Source organism: Salvelinus namaycush, chromosome 12 (genome assembly GCF_016432855.1).
Source record: "Salvelinus namaycush isolate Seneca chromosome 12, SaNama_1.0, whole genome shotgun sequence".
NCBI classification, from domain to species: domain Eukaryota; kingdom Metazoa; phylum Chordata; class Actinopteri; order Salmoniformes; family Salmonidae; genus Salvelinus; species Salvelinus namaycush.
The window spans coordinates 47,417,324-47,443,845 of record NC_052318.1 but is presented as its reverse complement, the minus strand read 5'-3'; the positions used below and the strand labels follow the sequence as shown (position 1 = coordinate 47,443,845).

The 26,522-nt window shown below is 42.2% G+C and overlaps 1 protein-coding gene across 1 annotated transcript in view; it reads right to left on the bottom strand.

Annotated features, from left to right (window-relative positions):
• LOC120056660 (collagen alpha-1(XXIII) chain) overlaps nucleotides 1-26,522 on the bottom strand; it is a 53,186-nt gene that overhangs the window by 1,425 nt on the left and 25,239 nt on the right. The window contains exons 6-24 of the mRNA XM_039004871.1: nucleotides 21,006-21,122; nucleotides 15,168-15,203; nucleotides 14,835-14,861; nucleotides 12,640-12,693; nucleotides 12,497-12,559; nucleotides 12,303-12,347; nucleotides 12,090-12,152; nucleotides 11,840-11,875; nucleotides 11,448-11,492; nucleotides 11,274-11,363; nucleotides 11,101-11,154; nucleotides 10,911-10,976; nucleotides 10,633-10,659; nucleotides 10,355-10,423; nucleotides 5,690-5,752; nucleotides 5,541-5,567; nucleotides 5,399-5,452; nucleotides 5,018-5,104; nucleotides 1,329-1,367 (exon numbers count right to left, since the gene is read on the bottom strand). Of these exons, the coding sequence (XP_038860799.1) occupies nucleotides 1,329-1,367; nucleotides 5,018-5,104; nucleotides 5,399-5,452; nucleotides 5,541-5,567; nucleotides 5,690-5,752; nucleotides 10,355-10,423; nucleotides 10,633-10,659; nucleotides 10,911-10,976; nucleotides 11,101-11,154; nucleotides 11,274-11,363; nucleotides 11,448-11,492; nucleotides 11,840-11,875; nucleotides 12,090-12,152; nucleotides 12,303-12,347; nucleotides 12,497-12,559; nucleotides 12,640-12,693; nucleotides 14,835-14,861; nucleotides 15,168-15,203; nucleotides 21,006-21,122 (1,062 nt within the window). The remainder of the gene's footprint in view (nucleotides 1-1,328; nucleotides 1,368-5,017; nucleotides 5,105-5,398; nucleotides 5,453-5,540; nucleotides 5,568-5,689; nucleotides 5,753-10,354; nucleotides 10,424-10,632; nucleotides 10,660-10,910; nucleotides 10,977-11,100; nucleotides 11,155-11,273; nucleotides 11,364-11,447; nucleotides 11,493-11,839; nucleotides 11,876-12,089; nucleotides 12,153-12,302; nucleotides 12,348-12,496; nucleotides 12,560-12,639; nucleotides 12,694-14,834; nucleotides 14,862-15,167; nucleotides 15,204-21,005; nucleotides 21,123-26,522) is intronic.

The window sequence follows — 26,522 nt, the reverse complement described above, 5'->3', positions numbered from 1 at the left end:
CCCAGTGGGTAGGCCAAGTACACTCACTGGTCACACTCACCAAGTACATACCCCTGGTTGGGAACCACTGCTGTACACTATATAAAATTAAATATTTAAGGGATAATGCACTCGAAGCTGGTGTTTGGTGGATATATTGGCACGATTGTTGTTTGGTCCGAGACGATATATCCTCCAAACACCGGCTTCGAGGGCATTATCACTTTTATACAGGTTAACAACATATTCAACAGGTTAACAGGTTAACAACATATTCAAATAATGATTTACATACTTGAATTAAAAACGTTATTTTGATTAATTTATTCATACTATTTCATCCATACAAGATATAGTCCCGACACAAATCTAGGGTTGCTACCCAAGCCGGCTGGTTGTTCGTTCTATCGGTTCGGTTGCGACCCAGTCGTTCAGTCTTTTTGTTCTGTATCCAGTCGTTCGTTCTAAATGTTCCATTGCCATACTGGCTGGCAACATTCTTATCCCTTGCTTCCTAGCTAGCCAACTACCGCTAATTTACAGTCAAGTCAAAAAGTGCAGCCAGAATAACGGCAAAGTAGCGCCATTTGCATTTGTTTAAGCTTTTTTCTAGTGACATTTATTTGGATACATCCATAACAATGAGCGAATGAGGCGCGATTTTGCCTGGTATAGCACATGTGCTCACTTGTCAGGACACTGTTGTTCAAAGCAGGAGCTAGCCAACAACACAGCTAACACAATCACTTCAAACTGAAGCTGCAAAGACTGCAAACTAGCTGCACTTTGTTTTACCTTTTTTCAATTGACATTTCTTTGTATATATCCATAAAAATTATGCCAGCTGATTCATGATTTAAACTGGCAGAGAAGCGCTGTCTGTCTGTCTCGTCCCAACTCCAGACACGTTCATTACTATGGGACAGCTGGAGATCGAATTTGAATACTGAAACAATGTTGCAAATGTCGGAGAGCCAGACCGCAAGGTTTATACAAATCTCCCCTGTTGAAACTAAATGTTAGTCTAAAAGAAATGTGAGATAATGTCTAGATGCTTTTTATAGTGGAGATCAAGTTGATAAATTGCTTGGCTGGGCTGATGAAAATTGCGCAGTCAGATGGAACAGAGTAAATAGGCATTTTAACGTTATAGATTTAGACGGTGGTAACTTGGTGGTATCTTGTGGAATAGACACCGGCTGGAATGTGGTTTTAACCAATCAACATTCAGGATTAGACCCACCCTTTGTATAAAACTTCTTATACTCCCCCAAGAGAGCCAAATGCCTACTTGGGCCAGAGCAGGCCAAGCAAACAGAGCCTCATAGAAGTACTATTGCTGTACAAACCTTATGCGAACACCCTGGTATGGGCAATCCATCCCGACCCTGGTGATAGAAAAGAAACACCTTCATTAAACAAACATGCAGTATTGCATTGCCCACAGATAAATACGGGTGTCTTGTAACAACAAAGTGGTAGGAGGACCAGGCTCAGCCCCGCTCCCCCCCTTCTAATTTCACCAATCTCCTATTTGTTTAAAATGTAGTTGGTTCAGGTTCTTTCAGTCATATTCATCGCTCTACTCTGCCTGTCTGCTTCGCTCTCTGTCTGTCTTGAACTTTCGCTAGCAAACTTGCAACATTGTATCAACTGGGCCCTTACAGTTTCCAGATGAGCTCAGGACAGACAGCTGAATGTGTGTCCCATATTTCAAGTGTCTCAACTTTAGTTTTTACAAAAAAGGTAAATTTGTCAACAAGACAAATCACTTCATTCAGGCTACCAGAGTGTAGGCCTAATGACAATCGCCGAATGTCATTACACTTTTTGGTATTTTGTAACAGTATCTTTCCATTCATCAAATGGCGTGCTCACACTGTTTGGATGTGGAGTTATTTTGGAGTGGACAAACGTGCGCAGGTAGCCTACTTTTTTAAGTGATTTGTTTGACAATCAGATTAAAACATCACGAGGTAATACATGTTTACTGTTAAAATACATGTATTTACTTTGCTTCATCACACAAAGAGCCATTGCTCTTTGCGGAAGCTTCCGTAGCCTGGTGTCCTTGATCAACCAAATCTAAAATATTCAGTATCACCAAAATAATGTTTCCAGTCAACAGAGGCATATCCAATATCTATATTAACAATCAGGGGTTGGAAATGGTTCAGGGAACAGAACCGAAAAACGCAAAATAACTATATTTTTTGAGATACAGAATCAGAACCGAGAATGAAAGTGATCTATACTGTTCCAGAACAGAACCGTTATTTTAGAAGCATGGGCACTGGTTAATAATGTTATTTTAAGTTCCAGGTATTTTTTTTTCCAGTCCCACAAAAAAACGCAACAAAGCACATATGCAAAGACCTCACTGTCACTCAGAAGCTTATTCCTAACCTCTCTCATTCTCTCCCCACCCGCAAAATTTCAAGTCGCATCTCGCGCCCTACACTCGTGTATCCAATGCATGTAAATAGCTTACCCACTCCATAGCAAGCTGCTCTATCCACACTGATTCTTGAAGTAATTTAATGTCGAGCTAAATGTAAATGTATACAATATTACAGAAAAAAAGGGGGAAAAGGAAAAGAAAGAAATGATATAAACCGTCACTTTTTTTTGTTTCAAACTGGTTCCGAACTTTATTTTGCTGGTCAGAACAGTGGAACGTAACCCCAAAAAAGAATGGTTATGTTCAGAATGAAATCATTGAAAAAGTTCCAACCCCTGGGAACAAGAATGACTATTCGTCGGGTTGAATGTGTCTTTCGCTGTCAAATAAGCATTTAAAACATGTTTTTATCCAGGGTCTCCCATGGGCAGCCATTGAAGCCCATTCTAGACCACACAGTCACATGAGACTGAATAAGCTACCACGTAATCTCCCACTTATACAGGCGGAAAAAAGGAGACCCTGGATAAAAGCGTGTTTTAAATGCATATTTGACCGTGAAGGACACATTCAACCCGACGAATCGTTATGTATTGTCCCTAGAGATATAGTTTAGATTTGGTTGACATTCCTGCAGTCAGCATGCCAATTGCACGCTCCCTCAAAACTTGAGACATCTGTGGCATTTTGTTGTGTGACAAAACGGCACATTTTAGAGTGGCCTTCTATTGTCCCCAGCACAAGGTGCACCTGTGTAATTATCATTCTGTTTAATCAGCTTCTTGATATGCTACACCTTTCAGGTGGATGGATTATCTTGGCAAAGGAGTAATACTCACTAACAGGGATGTAAAAGCATTTGTGCACAACATTTTTGAGAAATAAGATTTTTGTGCTTATGGAAAATTTCTGAGATCTTTTATTTCAGCTCATGAAACATGGGACAAACACTTTACATGTTGTGTTTATATTTTTGTTCAGTATATATCCCAATAAAAATAAGAACTTCAAGAATTGAGGAGTTTGATGGATGTTGGCATAAAACTAGAAGCTGCCCTCTTGGACTTGTATGCCAGATATCTATATCTGTACCCCGTCATGGAGTGTGTGCGTTCCTGGCTTTCTCCAATGACCTTCCCACTGATTTTTGTTACCCTGTTCAATGGGTTCTGACTAGTGTGTCCTAGAGCACCAAACTACCCCACAATATCAAACGATAGCATGGATTCTATAAAGCATTTATAAAATGCTTGGTGGATGGATTGGTGTACATTAAACTTCCTCAAGAACAAGAATGTTGACATTTAGAGTAAATATGTTTGGTGTTCCTTTTGAAGGAGAGCTTTGTGGTTCAAGGATGGTTCCTAGGTATTTATAGTCCTCTACTCGCTCAGTGATCTGTCCGTTAATCTCCAGCACTGGGATGGTAGGTTGGTCTCTTCTGAAGTCAATGTCAATATAAAAATGTACAGTATGTGAACAGCTCATGGATAATGGATATATAAAAGCAATAAGGCCCGAGGAGGTGTGGTATATGGTCAATATACCACGGCTAAGGGCTGTTCTTAGGCACGACGCAACGCCGTTGTAACGATCGTCGTCTTCGTCGGATGAGGAATAGGAAGGATCGGACCAAAACGCAGTGTTGTAAGTGTCCATGTTCATTTTAATAAATAAACTGAACACTAAATGACAAAAACAACAAAGAGAGTGAACGACACGAAACAGTCCTGTAAGGTGAAAAAACACAAAACAAACACAAATTGGCAGACAGCCGTGGTATATTGGCCATGCATCACAAACCACGAGGAGCCTTATTGCTATTATAAACTGGTTAGCAACGTAATTAGAGCAGTAAAACAAAATATTTTGTCATACCCGTCGTATACAGTCTGATATACCACGGCTGTCGGCCAATCAGCATTCAGGACTCAAACCACACAGTTTATAGGTTATTTATACCATTGGCATTTTTGAATAGGCGTTTCTAATTGTCTTAAAGGGCATTCTAGAGTGTGTATTCTTTCCCTATATAGCCCGCGTTGTATATTTGCACAGTATAATAATATAATGACTATAGATAATTTATACATGTTTTGTTTGAGCTGCTTTTGAAAGCAAAAGTCAAATTGAAAACAGTATTGCTATTGTTGAATTCGATTTTCATAATAGCAAGCTAGAACTGATGGTTTGGTTAGCTAAACTAGCAAGTCTATTTGTTTGGTTACGATGGCAACTACTGTAGATGTCTAGTAAACGTTCTAGCTACTTCAGTAGATGTTGAACACATTTCTACAGGGAAATGAACACATTTCTTGTGGCAAATGTGTTAAATTATAGCCATGGTATGAAAGGGATAATCAACTCAGGGCTCTATGCGTTCTCTGGAAAATAACGGTACTCCATGGACGTAGGTCAGTTCCACTCCACTAGCGTGTCATGGAACACACTTTCCACTCCATTCATTATTTTCCATAGAATGCATTGACCCTCATTGATTATCCCTTACATAAACTCTGCTCTACCCAAATGTAACCTAATAATTGTGTTATTTAGAGAAATAGGGGTTTGCCCTTGAATGAAAAGACAGTGTTTGAGGAAGAGTGAGCGGAGAGGCGACAGGAAGAAGTGACATACCACAGGACAGGGCTGGTCCAGTCCAGGGGGGCCCTCCTCGCCCTTCTGTCCCTTCAGTCCCTTCTTTCCCAGCATCCCCCTGTCACCCTGAGAGAGAAGAGTGACAAAACAATAATATATAATAATATATTTAGCGGATACCTTTATCCAAAGGGACTTAGTCAGGTCTGCATAAAAACATTTTACGTATGAGTGGTTCCAGGAATCAAACCCACTATCCAAGCGTTGCACCCGCCATGCTCTACCAACTGCTAGAGAGGACCACAGAGGAGACAAATCTCTCGTCGAGCATCAAAGTCTTCTCCAGATTTTACTATAACATGCTAGGTAATAGAAGATTAATAAACGTAGCCACAGTAGCCACTTGTGGCTGATGCACACCTTATCTCCTCTGTCCCCTCTGTCCCCCTTTTCTCCCATCAGCCCGGGGAAACCCTGACATGGAGAGAAGTAGTGGTTAATGAAGGGTCTTTATCAACCAGACTAGTATCAGGGTGGATGTGACAGATTTAGACACACTTACATCTAATCCCGGCAATCCTTGCTCTCCCTGTTGAAATGAAATATGATTGAAGTTAATTCTGAAGCAGCTTACTTTGAAAAATACTGCAAGGGACTCTGATGCCATGTCCGTATCCTCTACAAACAGGGCATATGAAAAATACTGCTAACCTTTCTCCCTATGGTGCCAGGGAGACCAACCAATCCTGTAGAACCTGGAAGACCCTGAATACCCTGTGTGCAGAAATAGTGTCATCTGTTATGTGGGTTGTGATGTTAGATGCAGCAGGGTTGGGGACAATTCTGAATTGAGTTGCTAATTCCACATTTTTTCCAATGTAATTACTGAATTTGAAAATAATTTGAATTGGCCACACCTCACAGGAAGCAGAATTAAAGTAGAATTATGTAATTCAACGATATTCAAATGGTTAATTTATTCTACACATCACTATTATTACTTTCCCTAGCAAGAAACCAAAAACTGTAGCTAAAACCGAAAGGGGAACTAAAAGAATCACTAACAACAACCAATGCTGCAAAGCTGCGACTGGTACAGCTAGGTTCGGTTAACCGTCCACTGGTAAACATAACAGGATTTAGAGTAAGCCACAACATACTGTTTCAGACCAGGCCAGAATAATTTAATTTTGTTAACCCCAAGAAGGCCTGCCATACTACCATCGCGAGCCAACCTCAGTATCTGTTGTCAAAGAGTAACTGGAACCACAATTTGAAATAACCTTTGCCAATCGTCTTGCCCAGAAGTGGCGCGAGAATGCCATTTCCTCATCAGAACACCATCTCTGTCAAAGTAACCAACACGATCTTCATCAAAATCCTCCTCTGGACGTCTCTCAGCAAAAAGAGGAGAGAGGGAAACATCTTTACTCTGTACAGCAATCAGCTGCTTCCTAGACATTGAAGTGTCAACTGTAGGGACCCTCTCTTCCTTTAGTGATCCTACAAACTTGCTCACCTTAGGAGGTTTACAGAAATCAGGATCACACATAAACGTCTCAGACAGATCAAACATGGTGGGATCACTGACATCCTCCTCAACGCTAGACTTGCTCCCGGCAACTTTCTTAGACATAGCACTTGTAACGGCACACGCTGGGAACACTGTAGGGTACTTTTCTGATAACCCATCAGGTTCCTCCAGTCTGGGTTCCTTACAAACGACAGGATTTGGCACGACCTTCCCTCCAGCCAAATTGTTGGCCAAAATGAATGAGACCCCCTTCACTGGTAGGCTAGGCCTCACCCCATCTACAGCGGAACCAGAAACAAGATCAGACTCGAGTTCCACATTATACAAAGGAACTTCCATGCAACTTATCTCCATGCCCTGTACTAACACACTGTACCCAGTTGCTGAAGTGTCAGACAAAGGCAAAACACCCTCCAAAAGGAAGGATTGGGCTGCCCCAGTGTCTTGCAGTATCTTCAAGGGCTGCTTAAAAACAGCATCATCACTCTGCAGAGACACAAACATGTTTGAAACAAAGGGTTCATACACATCTGATCCAAAATCTTGTTTAGGAGATAAACCAGTTCCAACCAGAGACTTATCGGGCCGGAGTGCTCCCACAAGAAGAAACAGCTTTTTATCTCTCTCATTTTTCTGTTTCAACTTAGGACACTGAGAGACTGTCCTTTCTCGCGGTAGTAATGACAAACTGGAGGACACAAAGAACCAGTTTTCTGCCGATCTTCGTCTTTGGGCACTGGGGAAAAAGACTGAAACCTCGCAGGGCTAACTACTGGGTGTTTTGTTTGTGAAGGTAGTTTTATGTGTCAACACAAACTCATCTGCACAGACTGCAGCTTTCTCAAGAGTGAGATTCTTGTGCTCATAAATGTAGGTAGACTATATATACAAAAGTATGTGGACACCCCTTCAAATTAGTGGATTCGGCTATTTCAGCCACACCCGTTGTTGGCAAATCTATAAAATTGAGCACACCGCCATGCAATCTCCATAGACAAACATTGGCAGAAGAATGGCCTTGCTGAAGAGCTCAGTGACTTTCAAAGTGGCACCGTCATAGGATGCCACCTTTCTAACAAGTCAGTTAGTCAAATTTCTGCCCTGCTAGAGCTGTCCCAGTCATCTGTAAGTGCTGTTATTGTGAAGTGGAAAGGTCTAGGAGCAACAACGGCTCAGCCAGGAATTGGTAGGCCACACAAGCTCACAGAATGGGACCGCCGAGTGCTGAAGCGTGTACCGCGTAAAATTCGTCTGTCCTCGGTTGCAACACTCACTACGGAGTTCCAACCTGCCTCTGGAAGCAACGTCAGCACAAGAACTGTTCGTCAGGAGCTTCGTGAAATGGGTTTCCATGGCTGATTAGCCACACACAAGCCTAAGATCACCATGCGCAATGTCAAGCGTCGGCTGGACTGGTGTAAAGCTCGCCGCCTTTGGACTCTGGAGCAGCGGAAATGCGTTCTCTGGATTGATGAATCACGCTTCACCATCGGGCAGCCCGACGGATAAAACTGGATTTGGCAGATGCCAGGAGAACGCTACCTGCCCCAATGCGTAGTGCCAACTGTAAAGTTTGGTGGAGGAGGAATAATGGTCTGGGGCTGTTTTTTATGGTTCTGGCTAGGGAAATCTTAACGCTACAGCATACAATGACATTCTAGACGATTCTGTGCATCCAACTTTGTGGCAACAGTTTGGGGAAGGCATTTTCCTGTTTCAGCATGATAATGCCCCCATGCACAAAGCGAGGTCCATACAGAAATGATTAGTCAAGATCGGTGTGGAAGAACTTGACTGGCCTGCACAGAGCCCTGACCTCTATCCCATCAAACACCTTTGGAATGCCGACTGCGAGCCAGGCCTAATCGCCCAACATCAGTATCCGACCTCACTAATGCTCTTGTGGCTGAATGGAAGCAAGTCCCCACAACAATGTTCCAACATCTAATGGAAATCCTTCCCAGAAGACTGGAGGCTGTTCTAGCAGCAAAGGGGGGACCAACTCCATATTAATGCCCATGATTTCGGAATGAGATGTTCGACGAGCAGGTGTCCACATACTTTTGGTCATGCAGTGTAGCAACCCTTTCATGAAGGCAATTCTTTAACTGCTCGAGCAGTATGAGGGTTTTTAAATCGTCAAGTTCCTTGACCTCTTGAGAACCATACCACCGATCAAAAAGTAATGCTTGTTCCCTTGCAAATTCAACATGGCTTTGTGATTCTGTCTTTCATAATTTACAGAAATGTTGTCTGTATGCCTCTGGGACCAACTCATAAGCCAGAAGGATAGCAGGTTTAACAGTGTCATAATCTGAGCTCTGGTCAAGAACTTTTCCCACAAGAACACTTTGGAGGATACCTCGTGACCATTTTAGGGATGTGGCAATCCCCTCAAACAGAGTAAAATATACATCCAACTCCTTTTTTGTTGAAAGGCGGTACAAGCCGACTGTTCCGACCAAGATCAATTTCTGATTCGGAGTACTTCCAGAATGTTCTTGTCGTCTGGCTCCAACTTTGTCTTTAGTTCTAACTCCCTCAATTGCACGTCTATGGGACTCACCGCACTACCCGTAGCAGCCTTTTCATCATTCTCTCTCTCTCTGAGAGGATTTCCTCCTCCAACAAAGCAGTATAGACTAACTCTTTGAATACTGCTTTTGAATCGGCATGTGCAACGAGCCCCTGTTTTGTTACGCTCCCTAGCAAGAAACCCAAAATTGTCATTCAAACAGAAGGGGAAACTAACAAAGAACAATTCAAACGAAACAGGTGGGATTCTAGGAGGGGTTCTGAAAGACACTCATGGGGGTGTCTACGGAAAGTTGACTAGCAACAACAACTGGGACCTAAATGACACCACTCCCATCATGAGCACCCACTAAATTTGCCCAAGATGAGGCAAACAAAATTAAGAAAACCCACACCAAACTTAGACAGGAAACAAACCAAAAAGTGGAGCTAAATGAAAACAGGGAAGATCAGATACAGGATTGTTTTCGTTTTTGGGTTATGGTCCTGCAACCACCTCTCTGCAACCACCTTACAAGCTCAGCATACCTCTGACATGATGTCCAAACACGAGTTCATTCAGACTGTAACCAAGAGATTCTTGAAAAACCTCCCACACTGCAAACTGCAAAAGAGGGACCCCTTCATCCCAGTCTTTTTTCGAACTCAAAGCAGTAAGCTCTCAACATAAACTTCATAGACTCTCAACAAGAACACCTTGAGACTCTGGGTGGTAGGCACTAGAGGGGCAATGGGCAACACCCAACTTTTGCAGCACTCGTTGGAAGACCCAACATGAAACTCGAAACATGGTCCTGGGAGCTCATCCAGGATCTGAACTGGGATCTGAGCCTGGAAAACTATGCTCATGTATATTTTGACATACAGTGATCAATACTATGTAAAAAAAATCAATATGATTGAAACATGAGATTTTTAAAGACTCATTCTCTGTAAATGAATTTAAATAATTCTAGTAGTCTGGACATGTTCGAAGATTCTTTTGTAGGTTTATAATAATTCATAATTCTGTGTGACATGTTTGAGTTGTAATCAAGCTAATGTTTGAAATGACATCGGTATTCTTTGCAGCAATAAATGGCAGATGCTTTAGGTAAAAGATTAGTCAAAGGAATGAGACTGTCATGCTTCATGTTGAATTCTACTTCCTTTAATTGAAATGTAATTCATATTCTGCTTCCTGTGGGGGGTGTCCAATTCAAATTCCAATTTCAATTAATGGGTTGAATTGAATTAAATTCAGAATTTCCCAAATGCACCCCAACCCTAACATGCAGTACGAGTGAGACAGAATAGGATATAATTACCCTTAACCCAGGAGGTCCTCTGTCACCTGCATCCCCCTTTTCTCCTTTCACTATCTCACCTGGTTCCCCCTGTGAGACATTGACAAAAGCACAATTTCAAGCTAGTGCTTTCATTTCCTTGTGCAAGTACAATTTTCATCCCCTATTCTAACATCCAGCTTTTCATTATCTGTTAAGGCAACATTTTGAATGACAGGGCATTCCAGTGCAGCTTTAGTAGCCTAAAGAATCATGTGTCATTCTAGGGGCAGGAGGAGATCAGAGCCCTGACAACACACCTTGGGGCCAGGCATTCCATGATGTCCCTGAAAAACACAATGTGTTATCTCATTCTCTTTGTAAACACTGTTCATCACAAGAGCATATTAAAGCACATAGATCATTTAAAAACATTTTACAACAAAGTAGACATTGGGATTTACTAGGTTCCTCTGAGAACAGGTTGAGTATGGAATGTTTGACAGTCATCTCTTTGCAGAGAGAACATTGGTATCTAGAGAGTTTAAGCTTTTGATATCCCCCTATTATTAAGAAGACAGAGGGACCAGTTACTCACCATGAATCCCTGGAGCCCAGGAGGTCCGGGGGGCCCTGGAGGGCCTGCGATAGAGATAATCTGGGCCTGAAGCAGAGAGCATTAGGATAACCAGAGGTCACACAATCCTATAACACTACTCGACCATGATGAGATATCACACTTAACAGTTTGGTATAGATACAAGTTTGGTATCTAAAACATTACTGACCAGATTGTCCTCAAACCTTGAATCTCCTCTCTCTCCTTTTTTGCTGTCAGCTCCCTAAGAGAGAAAAAATACATTATATGGACAAAATCTACAAGGCAGTGTGATACTAGACTGCCATGTCATGCCCATAGTCCGTTGGGTATCCATCAGGACACAGCCCATATCCCACTTACCGCAAGCCCAGTTAGGCCCGTCAGACCTCTCTCTCCCTTTTCCCCTGCCACTCCAGGCATCCCATCATCACCTCTTTCCCCTTTGGCTCCCTACAGAGAGGAGGCACAACATGAGGTGGATACAATGATGTCTAGTACAATAACAATTCATTATTACAGAGTCATGTCATTTACCCTATCCCCATCAGCTCCAGGTGCACCATGTGAGCCTGATTCTCCCTGTTGGCATGAAGGAGACAGGAAAACGTGTGTGTGCCTATCATCAATCCATAAACCAAAGCCATACTGTAGATCATTGCACCAATGCTGGATATGCCAACATATTTGATACATTGACATTTTGGTCATTTAGCAGACACTCTTATCTAGAACAACTTACAGTCAGATAATATAAACGACACACTGTGCATTGCGTATAATAGATACAATATATAGGCTACAATGACAAATCTCTCCGGAACAAAATCTCTTCCACAGACGAGGATGGGATTCAAACCCATGCATGCACAGCGGATTAGCAGTCCATCACCTTAACCACTCAGCCACCTCTCAAACACAACTCTCACCTTTGGCCCTTGTCCTCCTGGTGGCCCTGGGGGGCCCTGCAGAAATAATAAAACGTAGAAAAGTAGAAAAGGAAAGTGAGACTTTGTACTGCACGGGGGACTGTTATACATAATGCGTACCTAGAATACTATTATGGTTTGTGATACTTTTAATCATTAATAAAATAGTACAATCTGAATTTGTGGGGTTGCAGTACAATGCAGAATGTTGTTCCAGATCAACTTTTAAAGAACCCAATTAAGAACTCACCTGAAAGACATGGCCAAGGCCGATGTCATAGGAGTCAAGAGCAGCCTTCTCTCCGGGTAAGCCCTGCAGAGGGAGACAGAGTGAAACACACAGGTAGAATGAATGAAGATAGATAAATGTATCATCTTGGAAGATGTGTCTAATGAGATAGTTGTTCATAGACCCACAGTAGATGACTTTAGGTCAAAGAGTGTGATATGAGGAGCCACTCACCATGTCCCCTTGAGGCCCTGTGTCTCCTGTGTCCCCCTTCTCCCCCTGAACGAGAACATAGAGTGAATACACACAGTGGAACCCCAGCATGCCTGTCATTCCAGTGCATCAATACATAAGGTCAAGCCCTGTGAGTTGATACATGGCTGTATATTCATATTTCAAGATATCCATTTACGATTCTTCCTCTTTACCTTCATCCCTGGTAGTCCATCAAGGCCATTCCTGCCCTGGTCACCAGCATGCCCCTGTTCCCCCTGTCACAGACATGGAGATAGAGTGAGATTGGGAAAGAGAAGGGAGAGGAGGAACAGGAAGGAATAATAATATGTCACACCTTTAGCCCTGGAGGCCCCTGTGGTCCAAGCATGCCATGCTGTCCATCCTCACCCTGCAAGACATCAGATTATTGGAACATATTAATTAACTGCAAGACATTCGATTATTATTCATTAACCACAGGTTTTATACACTCTTAGAAAAAGGTTTAGATTTGTTCTTAAAAGGGTACAACCGCTTGTCCCTGACATGGTACCCTGTATGGTCATCCTTTGTACCTTTAGTTATAGGTACATTCATGTAATTGTACCCCAGTTCATACCTCAGATAGTACCATCATTACATATAGTCCACAGGAACAAAAGCTGTTTTTTTTGCCTTTATAGGTTACCACCACAGTGACAAAGCCATTTGTTCACTGTGAATGACAAAAACGTACCTTTACAATAGATCACTTAAACTGGTACAACACTTCCACTCACAGGTGGCCAAAAATAACTAGCTGAAAGCCACACCCCCAGACTAAGCCATGCCTCAATTATTATTTCGCACTGTGTCATGCCTTTTCGAGTAAATTGTAGAGTTACCACCCATGACTGTATTTGTTAATGACAGAGACATGGTTGTTGAATTTTCAGTCCTGTGACCTTAACCAACTGAGTTCCTCGGTGAATGTTACCATAAATATTCAACTCATTATGACAATACATTACATATCTCATCAGGCCTTATTTTGAGACCTTCAGTAGTTTTACCCTAATACAGTGGCCTACAAGCCAAATCATGCCTGCAAGTAGCACTGCAACATTCCAGTACATTTCCTCAAATTCCCAGGTGTCCTGGTTGAAAGATTCCAGATGCCCTGCCTATTCCCTCCAGTTTCAAGGAATTTTCAAACCAGGATTTCTGGAGTACCTGGGAAATGTGAGAAAGTTAACAGACTTTAGCAACCCTACCTGCAAGTCACATTACGCTGGCTTGAAAAGTGATGCGTGATTCCTATTGGAATCCAGCCAGAGTGAAGATATCCTACAGTTGGAATTTTTATTCACCCACAACCTGCATTCATAATAACTGCCAGGGTTAGATACGTTGTGAGGAGACTACCTAAGCCGTTTAAACTGGGACAACCATTTCAGTAATCGGTGCAATAAATCGAACTAACTGATTGGATTAGTATGTTGTTATTTATCTTTGTGCAGCATAAGATTAATCAATCAATCAATGTACATGCAAAAACCCATATATTAAAAACTATTGTAAAAATATGATAATGATTATGGTACACATTATGGTACACACCAGTCTCAACGTCAATAGTGAAGAGGCGACTCCGGGATGCTGGCCTTCTAGGCAGAGTTGCAAAGAAATAGCCATATCCCAGACTGGCCAATAAAAAGAAAAGATGAAGATGGGCTAAAGAACACAGACACTGGACAGAGGAACTCTGCCTAGAAGGCCAGAATCCCGGAGTCGCCTCTTCACTGTTGACTTTGAGACTGGTGTTTTGCGGGTACTATTTAATGAAGCTGCCAGTTGAGGACCTGTGAGGCGTCTGTTTCTCAAACTAGACACTCTAATGTACTTGTCCTCTTGCTCAGTTGTGCACCAGGGCCTGCCACGCCTCTATCTATTCTGGTTAGGGCCAGTTTGCGCTGTTCTGTGAAGGGAGTAGTACACAGCGTTGTATGAGATCTTCAGTTTCTTGGCAATTTCTCGCATGGAATAGCCTTCATTTCTCAGAACAAGAATAGACTGACGAGTTTCAGAAGAAAGTCCTTTGTTTCTGGCAATTTTGAGCCTGTAATCGAACACACAAATGCTGATGCTCCAGATACTCAACTAGTCTAAACAAGGACAGTTTTATTGCTTCTTTAATCAGGGCAACAGTTTTAGGCTGTGTTAACATAATTGCAAAAGGGTTTTCTAATGATCAATTAGCCTTTTAAAATGATAAACTTTGATTAGCTAACACAACATGCCATTGGAACACAGGAGTGATGGTTGCTGATAATGGGCCTCTGTACGCCTATGTAGATATTCCATTAAAAATCAGCCGTTTCCAGCTTCGATAGTCATTTACAACATTAACAATGTCTACACTGTATTTCTGATCGATTTGATGTTATTTTAATGGACAGAAAATGTGCTTTTCTTTCAAAAACAAGGACATTTCTAAGTGACCCCGAACTTTTGAACTGTAGCGTACATGTATAACGGTACGTGTGGAAGTGAGAAATGTAGATATTTTACCTGTCGTCCAGGAGGACCCATTTGTCCCTGTGTAAAGAGGACACATTATCAGAAGGATGGGGGGCCAAATGCAATAATTATTATTATAATGCATGGTATTTATATAGCGCTTTTCAAGGACCCAAGTTGCTTTACAATTATATAAAAGAAAAACAAGAAACACAAATCTAAAACAATACCAGCCTAACCAGAAAGAAAAAGAAACATGAAACAAAGTGTAGGGCTCAAGGAAAGGGAATACTGTGATGTGGTGTGTGTGTGTGGGAGAGAGTGTTTGTGTTTGTGCACCTTGTTATATCAGAAATACAAAATCATCTTTGAAACATAGGCTACCTCTAATCCATCAGTTCCATCTCGACCAGGTGGACCCTGTGAAGGAAATCTCAAGTTTTATAAAACAACAACAAGTAAAGATGGACCTGAGTGAAGAGCGGGGCAATTCAATTGATCATCCACTAGATGGTGTTATTTATACAAATACAACAAAAAGTCCTCGAGTAAATTAGTGAAGCTTTTCAGTAGCATCTACTGAGATGGTATTTTTTGCTAATTATAACAATTTACATTTATAGAGCAAAACAACACAACAAAATGCAAAGAAAAACAATAATAGCAATTATTGTCCAGCTCTAGTGAGCTATTATTAATCACCAGTGGCACAACATTGGTTTTAGAAGTGAGGGGGGCATAATTATTATTATTTATTTATTATCCAGTCGGATAAACACTCCAAAACAGCTTTCTCCACCGCTCAGAGGCGTCCGCATCAAATCAAATCAAATTTATTTATATAGCCCTTCGTACATCAACTGATATCTCAAAGTGCTGTACAGAAACCCAGCCTAAAACCCCAAACAGCAAGCAATGCAGGTGTAGAAGCATCGTCCTAATGGACTCCGTTGCCTCGTTTTGTATCACATTCCAATGATAAAACTGGGGTGGACAAAAATGCAATTTCAGAATGTGAAATTCCCCTCTGTCCCCGGTGAAAGTTGCACCCCTGATAATGACTCTCCTTTCAACAAGGAGGTCTAAAGGTAAAATATACACTGATTGTACAAAACATTAAGGACACCTGCTCTTTCTATGACATAGACTGACCAGGTGAATCCAGGTGAAAGCCATGATCCCGTATTGATGTCACTTGTTAATCCATTTAAATGAAGGTGACAAGACATTTCTTAGCCTTGAGACAAGACATGGACAAAAGTTTTAAGCTCCTTTGAATGGGGTATGGTAGTAGGTGCCAGGCGCACCGGTTTGTGTCAAGAACTGCAACGCTGCTGGGCCTTTCACACTCAACCGTTTCCCATGTGTATCAAGACACCTTGTAGAGTTCATGCTCCAACGAATTTGAGACTGTTCTGAGGGCAAAACGGGTGTCTGAGAATGAATCCCTGGTAATCACTGGAGTCAATGCAGAACTAGTTACCAGGATGACTGTCTGCCCTGTCTTGCTCTCACCACCACATGTGCGGAGAAGATGACAAGACAAGGCAGACCCACCACCGGTTGCTCTCCTCTCCTCTAGCTCCTAACGAGGTGGGTTCAGTACGCTAAGATAATCATAATTAGAGAGACAACAACAGGAAATGGCCTCGCTGCTTTTTGACCTTGAAACATCTGCTGGCAATATGGAGAGCGGTGTTATTGACCTCATCTCAGAGCTGTCCTGGCTGGAAGGAATCAGATTATCTTTCATTCAGTAGGAAAGCTAGATGAAGAGCGTGAAAGGAAATGAATGGTTGGCTTTGTGTACTGAACTACTCTGCATTTTACTGAGCTGAGGATCCTTTCATTATCTCTCCTACCACCATATGCTGGTCTATGCTGGTCAGTGCTTGTCTGATGCTAGTCAAGCTGGTCTGACCAGCATGGTCATGCTGGTTATGCTGGCATACCAGCCTTTGTTGTGTGTTCACTGGTGAACAGCCTTCGCTGTATTTTGGACACTGGTGACAGCATGAGCTAAAGCAAAACCAGCATCAAGTCACATTATGCTGGCTTGCAAAGTGATGTTTAAATCCTATTGGAATTCAACCAGAGTGGATACCCACAATCGGTATTCAGAATCACTGCCAGGGTTAGAAATATTAACGAATGAGACTAACTGCAACAAACGTCTCAGTAACAGGTGCAATAAATCCAACTAGCAGATTGGAGTAGTTAAGAAAAATTGACAGTACCAGTCAAAAGTTTGGACACACCTACTCCTTTTTCTTTACTATTTTCTACATCGTAGAATAGTGAAGACTTCAACATGATGAAATAACAGATCAAGAATCAAGGTAAGACCCAAGTGCAGACTGTGTGAAGTAACAATGTTTATTGTAACCACAGGGGCAGGCAAACAACAGGTCAAGGCAGGCAGGGGTCGATAATCCAGAGTAGGAGCAAAGGTACAGGACGGCAGGCAGGCTCAGGGACGGGCAGAGTGGTCAGGCAAGCAGGTACAGGGTCAGGACAGACAAGGGTGAAAAACCAAGAGGACGAGAAAAAGAGGCTGGGAAAAGACAGCCGCTGACAGGACGACCACTCGTAAGCTTGACTAACAAGACGAACTGGCAACAGACAAATAGGAAACACAGGTATAAGTACGCAGGGGATAATGGGGAAGATGGGTGACACCTGGAGGGGGTGGAGACAAGCACAAAAACAGGTGAAACAGATCAAGGCATGACAAAAAAGTGTTAAACAAATCAAAATATATTTTATATTTGAGATTCTTCAAAGTAGCCACCCTTTGCCTTGATGACAGCTTTGCACACTCTTGGCATTCTCTCAACCAGCTTCATGAGGTAGTCACCAGTGGTGGAAGAAAGTACTCAATTGTTATACTTGAGTAAAAGTAAAGATACCGTAATAGAAAAAGTACATTTTTCCTTTAGGAAGGTGGTGAAGTAAAAGTAGGCAAAAATATAAATAGTAAAGTAAAGTTCAGTTACCCCCCAAAAACTACTTAAGTAGTACTTTATAGCATTTTTACTGAAGTACTTAACACCACTGGTAGTCACCTGGAACGCATTTCAATTAACAGGTGTGCCTTGTAAAAAGTTCATTTGTGGAATTTCTTTCCTTCTTCGTGCGTTTGAGCAAATCAGTTGTGTTGTGACAAGGTAGGGGTGGTATACAAAAGACAGCCCTATTTGGTAAAAGACCAAGTTCATATTATGGCAAGAACAGCTCAAATAAGCAAAGAGAAACAACAGTCCATCATTACTTTAAGACATGAAGGTCAGTCAATACGGAAAATGTCAAGAACTTTGAAAGTTCCTTCAAGTGCAGTCGCAAAAACCATCAAGAGCTATGATGAAACTGGCTCTCATGAGGACCGCCACAGGAAAGGACGACCCAGAGTTACCTCTGCTGGAGAGGATAAGTTAATTTGAGTTACCAGCCTCAGAAATTGCAGCTCAAATAAATGTTTCACAGAGTTCAAGTAACAGACACAACACCAACTGTTCAGAGAATAATGCATGAATCAGGCCTTCATGGTCGAATTGCTGCAAAGAAACCACTACTAAAGGACACCAATAAGAAGGAGAGACTTGCTTGGGCCAAGAAACACGAGCAATGGACACTAGACCAGTGGAAATCTGTCCTTTTTTGGATCCAACCGCCATGTCTTTGTAAGTAGGGGAAATGATGATCTCTGCATGTGTGGTTCCCACTGTGAAGCATGGAGGAGGAGGTGTGGGGGTGCTTTGCTGGGTACACTGTCTGTGATTTATTTAGAATTCAAGGCACACTTAACCAGCATGGCTTCCCCAGCATTCTGCAGTGATATCTCATCTGGTTTGCGCTTAGTGGGCCTGTCATTTGTTTTCAACAGGACAATGACCCAACACCTCCAGGCTGTATAAGGGCTATTTGACCAAGAAGAAGAGTGTTGGAGTGCTGCATCAGATGACCTGGCCTCCACAATCACCCGACCTCATCCCAATTGTACCGGAGAGGGAAGGAAAAGCAGCCAACAAGTGCTAAGCTTATGTGGGAACTGCTTCAAGACGGTTAAAAAAGCATTCCTCATGAAGCTGGTTGAGAGAATACCAAGGGTATGCAAAGCTGTCATCAAGGCAAAGGGTGGCTACTTTGAAGAATCTAAAATCTAAAACATATTTTGATTTGTTAAACACTTTTTTTGGTTACTACATGATTCCATATTTGTTATTTCATAGTTTTGATGTCGTCACTATTATTCTACAATGTAGAAAATAGTGAAAATCAAGAAAAACCCTTCAATGAGTAGGTGTGTCCAAACTTTTGACTGGTACTGTATATTATTTATCTTTGCATAGCATAACATAACAATTCGGATTATTTGGGAGTCCACCTCACTTGGGATTTGAACTCACAACCTCTCGGTCACTGGCGTAGCACCCACTCCCGCAGCCCCCTCCCCCCGCACACATAATGTATGGTCACAGTTTTATCTTGATTTGATGTGTTTTAGATTTTAAAGAAATGGTTTTATGTGAGCCATAACTTTTATTACTTTGATTTTATTAATGGAGTCCTCCAGGTTTATGCATTAATATTCCCTGAAAGGTTTTGGTACCACTAGGTGGAACCAGCAGATCTGTTGGTTGGTGGCCTTTACACTTGTGATCATGACCTCACTTCCTCATTCTATTCACAGAACTTTTTCTGAAACCAGTCAATTTTCTCTTTTCTCATAATTAATAATTAAAGTAACATGTTTCGCTAACTATTTCATGGGTCGGGTGACTTTTAAGGGGTATTTGTTAGCATTTTCTATCTTGGACAAAAACAGCTAAGTCTCCCCATTATAGGATTTAACATGGAATATAATCAAATTGTGATTAAATTAAATACTTATTTTCCACCATAATTTGCAAATAAATTCATTAAAAATCCTACAATGTGATTTTCTGGATTTTTTTTCCTCATTTTGTCTGTCATAGTTGAAGTGTACCTATGATGAAAATTACAGGCCTCGCTCATCTTTTTAAGTGGGAGAACTTGCACAATTGGTGGCTGACTAAATACTTTTTTGCCCCACTGTATCTATTTTTTACCTAACACTTATTTTTTCTTAAAACTGCGTTGTTGGTTAAAGGCTTGTAAGTAAGGTCTACACCTGTTGTATTCGGCGCACGTGACAAATACAATTGGATTTGATTATATGCACTTTACAGCCTTACCTATGGAACTTGGGTCCATGAATTGGGGTATCAGCCTACTCGGTGACACCCACAGATTACAATTCTAAAGAGTTTACACAAATATCAATCGAGGCTCATAAATTTAACTGTGGGAAATCACCTCACTATTATTGATCTTCATATTGCAATGTACAGCCTTACCCCATTTCGCGGACCCAAGATCCATAGGTATCAGCCTACTCAGTGACATCCACAGAACACAACTGTTAAGATCTAGCGAAATGATTAGCGTCGTAGCACTTATTGGGGGACCCTGAAACCGGTGTGAAATGAGCCACATTAAGCTCACCAGTCAACCTACGTTGTACAGAACATTCATATTGCAATGTATAGCCTTACCCCATTTCGCGGACCCAAGATCCATAGGTATCAGCCTACTTAGGGAACCCCACAGATTACAATTCTGAAAGAGTTTACACAAAGATTAGCATCGTAGCTAATATTCATGGGCCAAGATCCATAGGTAAGGCTGTACAATGCAATATGAATGTCAATGCACAATGGGCTGTATAGTGAGGCGATTTCCCACCGTTAAAGTTCCCTTATATGAGCTAAAATGATTAGAATTGTAATCTGTGCATGTCACAGAGTAGGTGGATACCCCTATTCCATGGGCCCAAGGTCCATAAATAAGGATGTAGGCTGGAGGCTGGTCTCCAGCGAAAACACAACAAAGTCTGGTCTCCAGACCATGCTAGTTTATGCTGGGGGTTTTTCAGAGGGGAGTGAGATAAATCAATCAAAGTGATTTTTTTAAGCCCTTTTGACATCCGTTTTTGTTACAATGTGCTTTACAGATACTCAGCCCAAAAAAACTAAGAGCAAGCAATGCAAAGGCAGAAGCTTAGTGGCTGGAAAACTCCCTTAGAAGGCAGGAAACTAGGAAGAAACCTAGAGAGGAACCAGGCTCCAAGGGGTGGCCAGTCCTCTTCTGACTGATGACTGTAGTGACATGGATGAGAGGAGGAGAGAGGGGCTGTCTTACCTGCTCCCCAAGGTGACCTCTGGGCCCATCCTTCCCTGTGTTCCCCGATGGTCCTCTGAGACCTGGTGAGCCAGGGGGCCCCGGGGGGCCGGGAGGGCCAGCCTGACCCTGATCACCCTGTATAGGCATGGAAGGAGAAGTATGAGATGAGGTAATAATCCCAATTCCCACAGTATTATCAATCAAAAAAAGTTTCTGAATAATTGTATTGTCACACCCCAGACAAGTTCTTGAACCACTTTCAATATCTTAACTTTGATCAATGTACTAATTCAAAACTTTTCTGACAGTAGCCTCTTTTTACAAAGTGTCTGGCATTTGTCGCCAACTATCCTTGCCAATGTCAAAGTCTTACAGCGAGGCTTAAACTGCTGCTATGCATAATATTCACACTATAAGACTGTTGAATGCTTGATTAAATTTTATTCAAAACAAGATGTTTAACACAATCATATTAACAGCAATTTTACAAGCTATTCTTGTTCTCCAATTACCATAGTTCTGACTGGCATTCTTTCCACCAATTATCATCCACGAACACTGTCATTTATTCAAACTCACTTTCCAAAGAGACATAATTTACTTCCCCACTCATTTTCTCTCAAATTTGAAGCAGACATATGGAAGTGGCAGAGTGGCAAACATAAAAATGCTTGAGGCCAATAACATATGCACATGTGTGAGATTGTCACGCCCTGACGATAGAGAGCTGTTTATTCCCTATGTTGGTTGGGGCGTGACAGTGACTAGGGTGGGTTATCTAGGTGATTAATGATTTATGTTGGCCTGGTATGGTTCCCAATCAGAGGCAGCTGTTTATCGTTGTCTCTGATTGGGGGTCATATTTAGGCAGCCATTTCCCCATTGTGCTTTGTGGGATCTTGACTATGTATAGTTGCCTGTGAGCATATTTGTAGCGTCACGTTTTGTTCGGTTATTGTTTTGTTTTGCTTTGAGGTTCACATAGCAATAAAGATGTGGAACCCAGATCAGGCTGCGCTTTGGTCCAGTTATTATGTCGATCGTGACAGAGATGTAAAAGAGTGAGGGAAAGTGATAGAAGAAGAGAGTGTGAGAAGCCAGCTTGAAGGGAGAGAAGAGAAAGAGGGCTGAGACGCGCCCGAGACTAGCTCTATCTTCAGGAGGCGTTTCTGACTGCAGAGAGAAAGGGAGAGAGGGAAGCCACCAGAGACACAGAGTGAAATAAAAACAAAAAAGAAAGAAAGAATGTAAGAGAGAGGTTAAACAGAGAGTTGTGAGGATGTCAGAAATGACTATTCAATTTCAATTCAATTCAATTCGCTTTATTGGCATGGGAAACATATTCTACTATTTTCTATAGGCTTGACAGAAGAGAGGGAGAAGGAGAAAAAAGGAAGGGAGTGGCAAGGCTGGATGGAGACTCAGAGGACCCGGTCGAGAGAGAGAGAGAGATATAGGGTTGGGGAAGGGGGGTAGGACAAACCTTGACTGTGAGAATCTGATTACTGAGCACACCTGCAGAGCCCATGAGTGCAGGGAGTCCCTGACGTGAGGTTTGGACAGTGTTGGAAAGGAGCATTAGGATGAAGGAAAGAGTAGAGGTTGGGTAAGAGGGGGATAATGAAAGACGAGCGTGAGTAGGGTGAGAGACAACAGAGGGGGTGAAGGGATGGAATTAAGGTTATTGATCCATCTGTTAGTAAGCACAAAAATCCTGTCTTGGCACAGTTCTAGCATGTGTAAAGCCACTCAACCATAACTGACTAGAGCATACAAAGACAATAGTCATTCTGTCTGGTTTCAATCCTCAAACAATAGCGGCCTAGTTGTCTTGTGGCTGATTGCCTTCATATGAATATCAACCATCCATGGAGAAATTCTGGCAGTCTTGTTTGTGTTAGAGCTGTGGTCAATATGAATTGCATCGGGTTTAGAGGCTAAAACCACATTCTTCCTGGTGTAATTGATGTCTTCCCTCTGCTTTCTCAAATCTCTACACAGACACAACGACCATGGTAGACTGTACGCTCATCAGTATTGACACCCTCCTACGAATTCACATACACCTTAAAGTGTTAGAAGGGCATGCAAGTGCCCTCATATGTTAGATATTGTGAACTACAAAGTATGTATCCACGAATAAGAGTTTGGAGTGCAGACTGGGAAACAATGAACTCCAATAGAAACCAGGCCATAATCATCTTTGAGGCAGAATAAGAGGGTTCAGAATGACAGGAATGCATCTGCCCCAACAACCCGATGTAAAATACCTTATTAGCAAAGAGTGACTGATGGTGAACCAATTGCTTCTTGATATTTGAACATGGCTGGGAGGCAGTGCTACTTCCCTTGAACTCGGTAGAGAGGACAAGAGTATGGAGACTAGTGCCCGATGGATCAGTGCAAGATCAAATGTGTTTTTGTCTTATCACGGAGACCTGGTAACCGGGTCTTTCTTTTGAGAACTAGACTCATGTGCACAGTGAATAGCAGTGCCTCAGAATGCCCTTCAGTTGGAGCTTAAATACAATAACTAGGCAATAATCATTTAATAGGCCAACCCAGGGCACCTTTTTCTGACAGAAGTGTGTTAGGGTGGGGGTTACAGGGGAGTCAGTAGGGTTGACTTATCGGTTTACAATAGGTTCAGATGTTATATAAAAATAAAAATAAATCTGGATTCCTGATCCATATTTCTCCCTATAATGTGGTAGACAGAATAAACTGTGGGTTAAAACAAAGGAAGCGGGTGTGTGGCTGGGGAAAATAAGCATTGTACTTGACCTGAGAGAGTGGAGCTGGTAAAATTCTGGTGTGTTGGTGAATGATAAAAGATACACTGAGTATACAAAACATTAGGAACACTTTCCTAATATTGAGTTGCACCCCCTTTGTCCTCAGAACAGACTCAATTTGTCATGGCATGGACTCTACAAGGTGTTGAAAGCGTTCCACAGGGATGCTGGCCCATGTTGACACCAATGCTTCCCACAGTTGTGTCAAGTTGGCTGGATGTTCTTTGGGTGGTGGACCATTCTTGTTACACACGGCAAACTGTTGAGTGTGAAAAACCCAGCAGCGTTGCAGTTCTTGACACACTCAAACCGGTGTGCCTACCCCGTTCAAAGGCACTTAAATCTTTTGTCTTGCCCATTCACCCTCTGAATGGGACACATGCACAATCCATGTCTCAATTGTCTCAAGGCTTAAAAATCCTTCTTTAACCTGTCTCCTCCCCTCCATCTACACTGATTGAAGTGGATTTAACAGGTGACATCAATAAGGGATCATAGCTTTCACCTGGTCAGTTTATGTCAAGGAAAGAGCAATAGTTCCTAATGTTTTGTACACTCAGTGTATATACTGTATATATATACAGTATATCACAAAAGTGAGTACACCCCTCACATTTTTGTAAATATTTGACTATATCTTTTCATGTGACAACACTGAAGAAATGACACTTTGCTACAATGTAAAGTAGTGAGTGTACAGCTTGTATAACAGTGTAAATTTGCTGTCCCCTCAAAATAACTCAACACACAGCCATTAATGTCTAAACCGCTGGCAACAAAAGAGAGTACACCCCTAAGTGAAAAAGTCAAAATTGGGCCCAATTAGCCATTTTCCCTACCCGGTGTCATGTGACTCGTGACTGTTACAAGGTCTCAGGTGTGACTGGGAAGCAGGTGTGTTAAATGTGGTGTCATCGCTCTCACACTCCCTCATACTGACTGGTCACTGGAAGTTCAACATTGCACCTCATGGCAAAGAACTCTCTGAGGATCTGAAAAAAATAATTGTTGCTCTACATAAAGATGGCCTGGGCTATAAGAAGATTGCCAAGACCCTGAAACTGAGCTGCAGCACGGTGGCCAAGACCATACAACGGTTTAACTGGACAGGTTCCACTCAGAACAGGCCTCGCCATGATCGACCAAAGAAGTTGAGTGCACGTGCTCAGCGTCATATCCAGAGGTTGTCTTTGGGAAATAGATGTATGAGTGCTGCCAGCATTGCTGCAGAGGTTGAAGGGGTGGGGGGTCAGCCTGTCAGTGCTCAGACTATACGCCGTACACTGCATCAAATTGGTCTGCATGGCTGTCGTCCCAGGAGGAAGCCTCTTCTAAAGATGATGCACAAGAAAGCCCGCAAACAGTTTGCTGAAGACAAGCAGACTAAGGACATGGATTACTGGAACCATGTTCTGTGGTCTGATGAGACCAAGGTAAACTTATTTGGTTCAGATGGTGTCAAGCGTGTGTGGCGGCAACCAGGTGAGGAGTACAAAGACAAGTGTGTCTTGCCTACAGTCAAGCATGGTGGTGGGAGTGTCATGGTCTGGGGCTGCATGAGTGCTGCCGGCACTGGGGAGCTACAGTTCATTGAGGGAACCATGAATGCCAACATGTACTGTGACATACTGAATCAGAGCATGATCCCCTCCCTTCAGAGACTGGGCCGCAGGGCATTATTCCAACATGATAACGACCCCAAACACACCTCCAAGACGACCACTGCCTTGCTAAAGAAGCTGAGGGTAAAGGTGATGGACTGGCCAAGCATGTCTCCAGACCTAAACCCTATTGAGCATCTGTGGGGCATCCTCAAACGGAAGGTGGAGGAGTGCAAGGTCTCTAACATCCACCAGCTCCGTGATGTCGTCATGGAGGAGTGGAAGAGGACTCCAGTGGAAACCTGTGAAGCTCTGGTGAACTCCATGCCCAAGAGTGTTAAGGCAGTGCTGGAAAATGATGGTGGCCACACAAAATATTGACACTTTGGGCCCAATTTGGACATTTTCACTTAGGGGTGTACTCACTTTTGTTGCCAGCGGTTTAGACATTAAAGGCTGTGTGTTGAGTTATTTTGAGGGGACAGCAAATTTACACTGTTATACAAGCTGTACACTCACTACTTTACATTGTAGCAAAGTGTCATTTCTTCAGTGTTGTCACATGAAAAGATATAGTCAAATATTTACAAAAATGTGAGGGGTGTACTCACTTTTGTGATATACTGTATATATGACATATTTAATTCTCTCACCCTGGGCCCCATATCTCCTTGGTCTCCCTAGAGAAAACAGGAAAATTAGAGAATGCTATGGATCACCAAAGTACACGACAGGTACAGTATATCAAAGGTACAAAGCAAATTACTATCATACTTCCAGAATTTGTATTATAACTTTATTAATTGTACTAGACTTGAAAGGTAATTTTACATGAATCCAGAAAGTTGTGTGAATTGCTTCCGCTGTTTAAAAGTATTTTTTATGGTAGTTAGTGAGATGTAGGTGAGACCTTTTTTGAGACATAGAACTAAACATTTTGACTTGGTGGTCAAGGGAAATCTAAGTGTTACTTCTTTGAGTTGCTGAGGCAGAGGCATTAAGCCTTGTGGGATATTAATTAATGTGAACTCAGCAACCCACCTCAGTGCTGCTCTGACCACAGTGTTGTTTGGAAGCACAATTTTTAAGTTGACTCAAAACTTGACAATATGTATAGTGTGACTTTTGCGGTCGCAAGT